Genomic DNA, 13147 nt, shown 5'->3' with positions numbered 1-13147 from the left:
ACCAATACATTCTTGTTGTGGTAGACCACTTTACCCGATATGCACAGGCCTATCCGACTCGTAACAAGTCTGGGAAAACCGCGGCGGAGAAGATCTTTAATGATTACATTCCCAGATATGGATACATGTCTAAATTACACCACGACCAAGGGAAGGAGTTCGAGAATGATCTCTTCCGAACTCTACAGAAAATGAGCACAGTAGGACACTCTCGTACGACTCCCTACCACCCTCAGGGGAATCCGGCCGAACGGTTTAACCGTACGATTCTCCAGATGCTGCGTACCCTGAAGGAGAAAAAAAAGGAAAATTGGAAAGACTATCTTCCCCAGATTGTACATGCGTACAATAGTACACGTCATGAAGCGACTGGTTATTCGCCTTTCTTTCTGCTTTTTGGTAGACACCCCCGGTTGCCAATAGATCTGTTGTTCAGAATGGTTAACAATGAGGAACCCCAGACCTCAAAGGGCTATGCCGAGAAATGGGCAGAACGCATGTCAGAAGCGTATCGCATAGCATCAGAAAACAGCAAAAAGTCAAGTGATCGAGGTAAAAAGTATTATGACCAACACACAAGAGGTGTAGTGCTACAACCAGGTGATCGAGTGCTCGTACGCAACCTGAGTCAAAGAGGTGGCCCTGGAAAGTTAAGGTCATATTGGGAAAGCACCATCTATAACGTGGTAGAACAAATCAGTGACAATCCAGTCTACAAGGTGGTCAAAGAAACTGATAGAACCAAGTCACGTATATTGCATCGTAATTTGTTGCATCTTGTCAATGACCTACCTGTCGAGCTGCCCAAAGAGGTAGAAAAGTCCAAGTCAAAGAAAAGGAGAGGCACAAATACGCCTTTCAAGGAGACAGAACCACAACCCGACAGTGACACAAGTTCTGATGATGATGGAAACACATACTATGAATTAAGATATAATCTGAGGAGTGGAAACAGAATAGATGCTCCACCCACAGAACAGAGAAAAAAGGAACAGAATCAGTATGATGGAAATCAGTACAATGAGCCGAACAGTGACATTGAACAGGAGGAACATGAAGGGAACCGAGAGCCAAGAGTTAGTCCCAGACCTTCTACTTCAAGTGAAACGGAGGAGCCTGCTCCAGAAGTGAATCTAGGGAGACCTAGCCTGACCCCTGATACTAATGTGCACACACCCAGAAGGTCCATTAGGGATAGGAGGCCAGCTACACGTTTCACTTACGATACCCTAGGTCAACCTTCAGTTCAGAGAAACCCTTCAGTTGGTAGTGCAGAAGTTTATGGGCCCCCACAGATGTCGTATTGGGGAATGCAAGTTAACCCTTTTGCACTTTACCAAGTCCCGGTACCCTACTGGCCATCCCCTTTCCCCTACCCAGTATTCCCGAACATGCACACCTACACTTAGGTGATTGAGAAATCACACTAAAAGTTTGTTATTTTGGAAGTGTTTTTGAATGGTAAAATGTCTGGAGCCATTTTATTTTTTGTTGGGGAGTGTGTGACACCTACAAGTGTATGTGCACAATTGTGTATTGGTTTTATTTTAATTTTGAGTTTTAGCCATGTAAAAGGCCTATTTCAGTTGCATTTTGTGTTTCAAATTATAGTAGGAGCGCTACCTAGTTACGCCACCAGGGGGCATTAAGAAGCGCTGAGTATGCCTTGGGCGTTGCGCAGTGGTATCACCGGTATATGAACCACGGAGGCTACCGTACTTCAGACAGCTTGCAGCCTGCTTGAAGAACGCAACGTAATTCTTTTGTCTTTATTTTCCCCTGTAAAATACAGGTTAGTAAAATGTGCAAAAGCATCACAACTAATGGCAAAGGACTCATAAGCCTTTATGTTTTTGTTTTATCTAAGCAACATGCAGAAATATCGTGTTTTAGTTTATTTTGAGACTTGAAAGAGTACACGTGTTTTACCATTCACAGTTAGCATACGTTTTGGTGTGTCATTGTTCATGTGTTAGAGAGTATTTCATGGTATTTGAGACCAACTTTTTTGATTAATTCATTTATTTATATTATTATTAAAACGTTCTAGAAATGCAGTAAGACTGTAAAAAGAGTAAACATTATAGGTTTAAAACAGTATTTAACAGTATTTACTGAGAAAGCAAACTAAGACACTGATTAAAAGTAACAGTATAAATGTGAGTTCTGTAACACATACAGTAAAAATGTATTTCATATACAGTAGTTTTGGTACAGCAGCAGAAATACCAAATTTGAAAGCTATAATTCTATAGTAACAGTTTATTGGGAATTGTGAACATGATTATTGGGAATATGTGATCTATGATTATTGATTGTATGACATGATTGAATGTAAAGAGAGAAAAAAAGAGAAAATGATTGAAAACTAAGATTCTGTGAATAAAGACAGCTTGCAGCCTGCTTGAAGAACGCAACGTAATTCTTTTGTCTTTATTTTCCCCTGTAAAATACAGGACTGATCTTCTGTTACTTGCCTCTCATCTTGAGGCCTGTAACATGAACAGCAAAGGCACTTTTTATAATATTATTGACCTAGGAATGTGGGGGGGAACCCGGGGGGGACGGTGGCCATGAGAGCAGGGGCCCGTTCTTCGCTGCTTGCGGCTTTGATTTTACTTTTTTCCTTTATGAACTTTGGGCCCCCTCCCAAAAGCTTTCAATAGCTTACTTTAGGGGACCCATTCATGCCAAAGGACCATTATAAATGTCTGAATGGTCTCAATTGTATACGTTTATTTTAATGGCTATGTATGAATAAACTAAACTTGAAACATGAAACTTGAAACATATTCACGTCACTTTAATGATTCATGTTGGCACTTAAAAGCTTACCAACAACGAATTGATATCCTCCAATCATCCACACAGATCATTTTAAATTATTTTCCTTCGCGAATTACAGGACTGTCTCAGAAAATTAGAATATTGTGATTTTCTGTAATGCAATTAAAAAAAACAATAATGTCATACATTCTCGATTCATTACAAATCAACTGAAATATTGCAAGCCTTTTATTATTTTAATATTGCTGATCATGGTTTACAGCTTAAGAAAACTCAAATATCCTATCTCAAAAAATTAGAATATTCTGGAAATCTAAATCTTAAACTGTAAACCATAATAAGCAATATTAAAATAATAAAAGGTTTGCAATATTTCAGTTGATTTGTAATGAATCCAGAATGTATGACATTTTTGTTTTTTTAATTGCATTACAGAAAATAAAGAACTTTATCACAATATTCTAATTTTCTCGGACAGTCCTGTATATTAGATGCGATTATAAAATAATCAGTTTTTTTTCTTTTTCTCGGTTTTGTTGTGTTTGTTTCGTCCCTTCCGGGCCGCGGCAGCCCCGTATCAGGCCGTGTCAGGGGTTTCCTCTGTACTGCTGCAGTTTCATGTCAGGACAGGAGAAAACAGCCTCGCTCCGACCGCAGCGCTCCCAGCTCCGCATTAATGCCCCACAAGCAACATGACGTCTGCCGTGCGCTGCCTGGCCACCGCTCTGGTGCTGTTGTGTTTTTATTACGGAGAAGCTGAATCCAAAAAGATTTTTAAATGCCCTTCAGGATGCACCTGCTCCAAAGAGAGCATCATCTGCGTCGGTGCCGCGCAGATCCCCCGGACTATACTACCGAATGAGATGAACTCACTGTGAGTATATATGGAATCTTTAAGCAAAAAGAGTTTGGGCTTAAATAGACCACAAAACACTTAATAATATTACTACGACTAAAGGATGATTTATGGTTCCGCGTTAAACCGACGCAGAGCCTACGCTGTAGGGGGTGCGCGTCGCCGCGTACCCTACGGCGTAAGCTCTGCGTAGGTGTAACGCAGAACCATAAACCAGCCTTAAGATTGGGTGCCTTTCATCTGAGTTGCTTCTTGATGTTTTTTTTTTTTTTTTTTTTTTTTTTTTTTTTTTTTTACAGTGTATTAACGTGTCCTTTTTTTGTGCTTCTCCCAACAGAAGCATAGTAAACGGATCCATTGCGGAAATCACTGAAGGGGTGTTTTCACTTATGCCTTCTCTTCAGCTGCTGTAAGTGCCTTTAATATTGCTCGGAAACGTTGTTTCTTCATAGATTATTGATATTAATGTGCTTTGCTGATCAGACAATGCAGCACAAACACAACGAATGGTAGGGGGTTTACATAGATTTGATAATGCAAACTATTTGTAAGCCATGGTATGTTAAAAAACTTTTTTTTTTTTACATACCCTACTCTTAACCTCTTGCCAAGAACCACTTAATTTATCACTCCTTGCAATTTATAGTATGTTTTTTGTTTTGTTTTCATCTTTGTTTTTTTTTGTCTTTGCTTCTTGTCTAGATACATCTGTTACTTTTCCAATATATCCATTATTTTTCAATGTTTGAACCCAAATTATTAGTTTTGTTTTGTATAAAACCTCCTGAGTCGAGGTTCATAATAGGGTAGGCATAATAAGCCTTGGCTTCAGCCTATACCTTTTTGGTGCCATTTAATATATTGGACCTTTCTTTATGTTGTATTATGTTGTACCCAAATGGACCGAAATAAAAAAACTCAAAATCAAACTATTTGGTTGTGATTCCCTGAGTTGGAGAATAAGCAAAACAACCAAAGGTTCAGCTTCATTTCACAGTTGGTTTCTCTTTACAGGCTTCTCAATGCCAATTCTTTGACTACAATTAAAGATGACGCCTTTTCTGGTCTTTCCCACCTTGAGTATTTGTAAGTATCAGAAGGCAAACAAATCACAGACGTACATTATTTTCTTTTATAAATTCACTGCATTTGTGCACGACTATTCACAACCCTGAGCTACCCATGTCAATCACTAAAGCCACATTTGCTATCTGATGTGTCATAACTGTGTTGTATTTCTTTGTATGTTCACAATGGTAAACTACAGGTTTATTGAAAGAAACAAGATTAATACAATCACCAAAAATGCTTTGCGGGGTCTGCGAGCTCTGACTCATCTGTAAGTCTGGTTTCCTTCTCTTTACCAATTGCAAAGAGTATCACATTTCATATTTCCTAGGGAGGAGAAAATGATACAGCAACTTTAAAGAGAGATTGAGGAAAGGCAGGAACTGATTTTTATTGTCTCCCTGTGCGTCTGGCTCAGCTCCCTTGCAAATAACGAGATGAGGTTTCTGCCAAGAGATCTCTTCTTCGACTTGGATTCATTGCTGGAACTGTGAGTAAGCAGTTGTGGTGTCAGCAGTGTGTGTGTGTATGTGTGTGTGTTTGTGTGTGTTTCTGAGAGAGAAATAGGATACATCTCCTTTTTCCATAATGCTTTCCAAAGTGAACTGACTCAGACCTAGACATTTGGCAATGATAAATCAATAATAGTGTGATATAACTATTAAAAAAAATTCAGTTAAACACAGGAAAACCTTTGCATTTTTTTCTGCACATGCAGTTTCTCATTTGTCTTTCACTGCTGATGATTCTTGCTTTCATGCATCAGGGATCTGCGAGGAAACTCTTTCCAGTGCAATTGTGAGAACAAGTGGTTGATGACCTGGCTGAAAAACACGAATGCCACAGTATCAGATGTCATGTGTGCAGGCCCCAGTGACATGAAGGGCAAACGACTCAATGACCTTCCTATTCCTCCGGGTGAATGTATTTCTACAGGTAAAGAGCAAGTGCATCATCAAAGGCGCTCATGAGTACACTAGTTATTCATTTCATTTAATTTCATTTCTCATTTATTTGTTATAGAGGGAAAATGTACATTAATTAACATTTTAAAAATGTAAATGCACCCAATTGTAGCCAAAAGGCTAATTTCCATTGGCAGTCCCACTGTCAGAAGGAACACAAGGCGTAGTAGTAAAAGCAAAAAATGAAATTATTGCCAGAATTGTCAGGATAAAGAAAAGTACATTAGTGAAATGGTTTAATAATTTAACAGCACATGAGCATGTATGATTTTAGGCCCAAAAAAACAAATAGAATCAATGTATATTAATAACTATTCCTCTAAAAAGCTTTTTGTAGACATAGACATAGGGTCCTTTTCTTCATGCTGTAAAAAATCTTTACAAACCTTAAAATATCCAAACTTCAAACATGTTTTAAAGTCAATTGCAGATCTGAAATACAAAAAATTAAGATGACAGGACAAAACATGAAAAATACTTGGCTCACACTGGTGTGGTCACAAAAAGATATTTGATATATCATTTCAGATCTGCAATTGACTTTAAAACATGTTTGAAATTTGGATATTTTAAGGTTTGTAAATTATATTACATACGTATATTTGATGATGAAAAGTTCTAACAGTTCTAACATACAAGTTCTAATACTTGTATGTTTCTAAAGTGTCCAATGGGACACCATTATGAATGTGTCAGAGTATACTTGCTCCGGATAGCATGTATACTGTATCACAGTTTTTCAATCTTTTTAGAGACATGGCACATTTTTTTAGAATAAAAAAAAAAAAATCCCATCATACACTACCCAAAAATGTTCATTTTGTCACCATCGCCTCTTGCATGCATCACCGTTGTCTTCTCTTCTACTGGCATGGAAGTATTTCATTACTCTGCTAGTCACTAGACTTTAGGGACAGGCACTGAACAGTTGTTTGCAGTAATGATACATTTTTTTGGACTAACACTCATGAAACTAAGACCTAATGCTCTCCCAGCAAAACGGTGATGAGCAGTGGTTGAAAATCATTTCTGGATATGGTAAGGCCGCTGCTGCAAAAAAGTGACCACTGATGAGGGTTTTGCAGTACTTGAAACATTAATGTAAGAAGTTTGGTCTCTGATACCTGGATCTGCAAAACTAGCAGTTTGTGTTTTTGTCTGCATTTCACAGACTTTGTGCGTCATCAGTCCATTCCCATTCAGTCCATGTCATCGGACATCTTCTCCTTTAAAGAGGACATCTTTGTGGCGATGGCTGCCCCGAACTCCAACAGCTGCGTGGTCATGGAATGGGATCACATTGAATTGAATTTCAGAAAGTTTGACAATATAACAGGTTTGACAACACTCAGTAATTCATTCTGTCTTTCATTCAATACATGCCATGAAAAAAATAGGAAAACAAGGATTCTGTGCATAGTCAAAGCCCAATGTACCTACAACTTTCATGAACCGTCAATGACATTCAAATCTTCAAGACTACAGGATCATAAATGTAGAGATGTATTGCTTTATATTCAATAGTATGCATTCATTTATTCTGAGGCAGTTCCACAAGTATTGTATTTTTGTGCTAGAAATACTGCCTGCACTAAATGTGCAACACAGTTTGTTCTTCCCTTGCTCGTGGGTTCTGCAGGCTTTTTGGAAGAGTTAGGGAAGCCAACACAGAGCCCAAAAGTCTTAAAAGTTTTAAAAACTTGTCATGGGACTTTGTTAGAATATTAGACTTGACTTACAACTTACAATGAGCCAACTTGGATGGAAGCCTAAAATGGAGATTTCTTCCTCTAAGTGCTCAATAGAAGCCTTAACTTTGGTTGTATAAATCAAATAAGCCGAACATAAAGAGATAATTGCCCTACCCGGCAGCACTCTGAGCATTACCTAGGAAAGTGGAAAAACCATAGCTGTGCGGTATGAGCGGTATGAGTCAATGTAAAAGCACAACTGATGTCTCATTGTGTCTAAACGTCTTTCAGGAATTCGTTTTTTACTCTATTTTATATTACACTCAAGTTGCATATATGCTTTAATGCACAAAGAGCACATTGTATTTCTCACACAGTACATTATGGTACAACCCCCTGTCTAAAACATCATTATAGCTCCTCGTTTATTCTAATGAAAGGATAGGGTTATTGATGGTCTGCTCACCTGTAAATAACAGTGGAGGGCAAGACAGATGCTCATTCTTTGTTTGAAGAGGCAAATATTCTTTTACTTATTTTAGAAAAGTGAGGCAAGAAGAGTACAGATATGGGTGTATCAAGAATCCTACAGCATGAGGGAAAAAATATCTCCCTCTAGTGCGGTTTTTAAGACCTTTCCATGCACTGATACAGCTACGTAACACTTAGAGAATGAATTAATGCCATTAAACAATGTTTAAGGATGAATATCTTCATGAATAAGATAATTTGGATGAGAAATGTTGAAGTTGAAGTTGAATGAAGTTTATTCAGTCATGACAACACAAAACACAACACCAAAAAAAACATTGTGCACAGCATTAACATTTCATACAAAACCAAAAATGTGTTGAACAATGACTGAAAAGGCATAGGCTGAAGCAAACTGCTTATAAAAGCCTATCCTATAGTACCAACTTTCTTTTTGTGGCTACCGACCTCCAGAAAACCAAAAAGAAAATAGAAAAGCAAAGAAACAACAGAAAAGCAAAGAAACAACAAAAGGCAAAGAAACAATAGAAAAGCAAAGAAACATTTACAGATAGTCAATTGCACTTATAAGCTTTAAAAATAGCTTTACAAACCATTTTCTTAAAAACCAAAAGAGAATGACATGTTTTTAAATTTATGTTGGCATCATTCCAGAATTTAACTCCAGTAATGGAGACACGTCTCCTTTTCATACCTTTTTTAGCTTTTTGTACAGTAAAATTGCAGACACCTCTAAGATTATAGGGAGTTTCCTGAATTGAAAAGAACCTCTGTATTGAGTCAGGGAGCATTTTTGATTTTGCTCTGAACATAATTTGCATGATTTTATAATAAAACAAATCATAAAATTTAATAACATGAGAATTTAGAAAAAGTGGATCTGTGTGAGCGTAGTAATCAGCCTTATTGATGATACGTATGGCTCGTTTTTGAAGTTTTATTATCGAATTTAAGGTGGTTTTAAAGGTGGATCCCCACTATTCCACACAGAAGATAAATAGGGAACAATCAATGAGTAGTAGATCAAATGCAAGGCCTTGGAATTCAGTACATTTCTGGATTTATACAGGATTGCGAGTGATTTTGAAATTTTTCCTTTAATGTATTCAATGTGTTGTTTCCATGTCATAGCAAGCTAGGTTGAGAAGTGCTAAAAGATGGATTTGTTGTTGGTTTTTGGTCTTTTCATACAAAATATGAAAATCATCTGAAAAAGCTTCATATTCTGAGTTGTATCGCCACTAAAAGCTTTTTGTTTTCTTCGTAGGGAAATCCGTTGTTGGATGCAAGTCAGTTCTGATTGAAAACCATGTGTTGATGATAGTCACCCAGCTCTTTGGAGGTTCCCACATTTACAAGCTTGATGAACAACAAAATAAGTTCACCAAGTTTCAAACAATCGAGGTCTTCAACATCTCAAAACCGAATGACATTGAGACCTTTCACATGGACGGTGACTGGTATTTTGTGATCGTGGACAGCTCAAAGGCAGGCATGTCTACCCTCTACAAATGGACTGACCAATCAGACCGCAACGAGACCGGTTTTCATTCCTACCAGTTTCTCCATGAATGGTTTCGTGACACAGATGCCGAGTTTGTCGAGGTGGATGGGAAGAGCTATCTAATTTTAGCCAGTCGCTCCCAGGCGCCCGTTATCTACCTGTGGAACAAGAGCACCCTGAAGTTCATACTTCACATTGAAATCCCCAAAGTTGACGACGTGGTGGCAGTGAAAGCTTTTCGCCTGGAGGGTGACTTGTATCTGGCCCTCGCCTGTTACATCGGTGACTCCAAAGTCCTCAAGTGGGCCGGTAAAGTGTTCACTGAGGTGCAGGCTCTTCCCTCTCGAGGAGCAATGGTCCTCCAGCCTTTCACCTTCGAGGACAGACACTACCTTGCTCTTGGTAGCGATTACTCTTTCACTCAGATCCACCTCTGGGATGCCGAGACCAAAACATATCACAAGTTCAAGGATATTTATGTGCAGTCACCTCGGTCATTCACTGTGGTGACCACTGACCGGAGGAGTTTCATCTTCTCCTCCAGTCTCAAGGGGAAATCAATGGTTTTTGAGCATATATATATAGATCTAAGCTTGTAAATGACTGATCACAGTAATGTGTGTATGCTACAAAGGAGTCTCGTGTGCTAAATAATCTTACTTATGCAGCGCAATATATGATTTTTCTTAAGGCAAAAAGTTTTGCAAGGTTATGCAAATACTAGAAATGTAAAGCAGCGTAGAAGAAATGACTGATACAATACCAGAGCTTGTTAACTTGAAGCTGAGGCCTGAAAAACTGATCAAGGCATTGTTTGAAATGAAGTTGCATGAAAATAATGCTGTGACAAATCTGGCATATACTTAAAAATGTTGACTTATTCTAATCCTGACAATCTAACAATGCTTGAGGAGAAGAGTGCTTATTTATGCAATGGCTGTTAGAGTATATAGCATGACCATCCAATACAGGTAGTGAAAAACGTATAAGCTCCAAGTCCATCATATGTGAATCTTTATGCTGCGCCTGGAAGATTAAAGGAAAATGATGGAGTTAAAATGGCCCTAAGTCTAATATTAGCTTTTAAAACATTGTAAACATTCATTAAATACTAAAATACTGTAATTTAGGCAATTTTGAGTGAGAACAGAATATTTGTTTGCTGCAAAATGGAAATTATTGTTATCCCTGGGAGTAATCAGCCTATTAAAATAAATCACTATTGTAAGCCTTGGTGTCCGTACAGCTAGTGTATAAAAATGACATTTTGGACCGGCCACTTCTATTTGCTGCGGTGTTAAGTCTGTACAAGTCATCCTTCAATGTTACTCAAACTGGTGTAAATGCACAGACAGAAGACATTGTATGAACAAACCCGGAGCCGTGGCCTATTTTTAAAAATGCTGTAAAATGAGTAGTTATCAGAGAAGATAAATCCATCTCATCCAACTAACCTCTGTGGTATGGCTGGCAATTAAAAAGGGCAGGTTTCTTTTCCATCAAAGGATAACAGGATACAGAACATAAATATGAGTTCACATGTGCAGTATTCATAGCTAGTTTGCATATATGCAGCTTAGTGTCTGATTAATAGAAGCAGAAGACCTACTGTTAGTTCCTATGCAAAAAGTGTTCGTTACAGTGACATATTATGTCAGTTTTATAAAGCCTGAAAAGCTGCTTTGATGACAATATTTTCAAATGTGTTTTTGTTTTTTATATATGTTTTAAATGCTTTTTATTCCCTGTTGAAATTTGTTTAAGGTTTGAAAAAATTGTTCTTTTTTCAAACTAATAACAATAGAATGATGTCTTAGTTAAGCTGTATCATTTTATAAACAATTTATTTGATTAAATGCATCAAATACTATCGAATACAAGTTATGTTTTTCATCATCTATTCAGATGTTGGGAAAAAAATATCAATTCATGCCCTTCTCACAGCAGTTCTCTTATGACTTACAACTAAACCAATGCCGAGGTAATAATAAAGAAGTGGGTTTTCGCTCATATAGAACTTCTAACGTAATAATGTGCTCACAGGGATCCATTAAAGACCATTGAACCAACTCTATGTGCGTGGCTCTCAACCACGGCTCACTGTGGCGATCACGGGTGAGTGTTGTCATATGGCTATAACAGGGGTCGGTAACCCGCGGCTCTAGAGCCGCATGTGGCTCTTTAGCGCCGCCCTAGTGGCTCCCTGGAGCTTTTTCAAAAATGTTTGACCTTTTTTCTTCTTTTTTTTTTCCTTTTTTTTCCCCTTTTTTCTGTTTTTTTCTCTTTTTTTCTTTTATTTTTTCTTCTTTTTTATCTTCTTTTCTTCCCTTTTCCTTTCCTTTTTTTTATCTCGACATTTTGACTTTTTTCTCGAAATTTTGACCTTTTTCTTGACATTTCGATTTTTTTCTCATCATTTCAACTTTTTTCCTCGAGATTGTACTTCAACATTAATCTCGATATTTCTACTTTTTTCTCAACATTTTGACTTTTTTCTGGACATTTCGACTTTTTTTTTTCGACATTTCGACTTTTTTCTCAAGATTGTACTTCAACATTAATCTTGACAATTTCAACTTTTTTCTCGACATTTCAACTTTTTTCTGTGCATAATGAAAAAAAAAATATATATTTCCCCAGTTCTAACTAATATAGCTACATGCAGCATGTGTTGCCTTCATTCTAAGGCTGATACAAGACTCTTCATTTTTTGCGGCTCCAGACATATTTGTTTTTTGTGTTTTGGGTCCAATTTCAACATTTTGGGTTGCCGACCCCTGGGCTATAAGTACCGGGGACTTCCTTATTTATTTAAACTACTTTGAAAATTAGATTGCACAAACGGATATACTTGAACGTCTTAGCTGGGTTGATTACTGAAAAGGCTCAAAACATGAATCTGAGAGAAACGCTGGAATTTATATGCCCTTGCAATACTATAGTTTGTCCTACATCCCCTATGATCTTTGCAGACAACAAAGAGAGAATGAACGGTGCAATGCACAACATGAGCAAGAGGAAACTGATTTGCTGGAAGCAGAAAACATGAACTTGGATGACCAAAGAAGATACTTGGAACCCATACGGCAAAATATAGATCTAGAAAATACTGAAATGGAACTAATTACGATGGAGAACCAGAAAAAAAAATGGAAATTGAGCAAAGAAATGTTTTTGACATTCAAATAAATCTGGTGGAAGACCGCAAAGAACATGAGGGAAAAATGAAAAAGTCAAAGACATGAGACAAAGATTGAAATGGAGGAAGGTCTTCAACAACTGCAGAGAGAGAAGGGAAGGGGGCTACAGGTGAAAAACATTTTGCATAATAAAACATAATAAACAACTTGAAGAGAGTTGGGCAGATTTGGAGGAGCAAAAATTTAGAGAAGGAATATCTGATGGAGCAGTCGCTCGCTTTAGACGATAGTCTCAGGGGTTCACAGGTCATGTGTTTTTCTGAGCTGGTCCCAAGTCCAGATAAATGCAGAGGGGGAGGACAGGTATCTGACCTAAAACATGCAGACCATAAGATCAATGAACCCAAGCTCCATGGAGATCGGTCAAGGCCCGGGTCAACAGCACCAGTCAATTATGATTGGAAACCAATGAAAAAATCTGCAAAATATTCTTTTCAACCTATAAAAATCATTCTCCATTATATTATTTTGTCTGTAGCATTGTAGCTCAGAATAATAATAATAATCAATTTTATTTATAGAGCGCTTTTAAAAGATCTCAAAGACGCTTGGTGCCGAGTTTCCTTTTGTTTACTTCTTGTATG

The 13147-nt window shown here is 37.6% G+C and overlaps 1 protein-coding gene across 1 annotated transcript; it reads left to right on the top strand.

The window, feature by feature from the left end:
* Positions 1 to 3381: 3381 nt before the first annotated feature.
* Positions 3382 to 11206, top strand: LOC133458519 (leucine-rich repeat LGI family member 2-like). The gene is made up of 8 exons (XM_061738543.1): positions 3382 to 3661; positions 3981 to 4052; positions 4658 to 4729; positions 4911 to 4982; positions 5130 to 5201; positions 5478 to 5647; positions 6848 to 7012; positions 9127 to 11206. Exons 1-8 carry the CDS (start codon positions 3480 to 3482, stop codon positions 9960 to 9962), a joined length of 1641 nt encoding a protein of 546 aa, XP_061594527.1. The 5' UTR covers positions 3382 to 3479; the 3' UTR covers positions 9963 to 11206.
* The last annotated feature ends 1941 nt before the right edge of the window (positions 11207 to 13147 follow it).

Source organism: Cololabis saira, chromosome 1 (assembly GCF_033807715.1).
Source record: "Cololabis saira isolate AMF1-May2022 chromosome 1, fColSai1.1, whole genome shotgun sequence".
NCBI classification, from domain to species: domain Eukaryota; kingdom Metazoa; phylum Chordata; class Actinopteri; order Beloniformes; family Belonidae; genus Cololabis; species Cololabis saira.
Note: the sequence above shows the minus strand (reverse complement) of the source record. Positions and strands in the feature narration are given on the sequence as shown.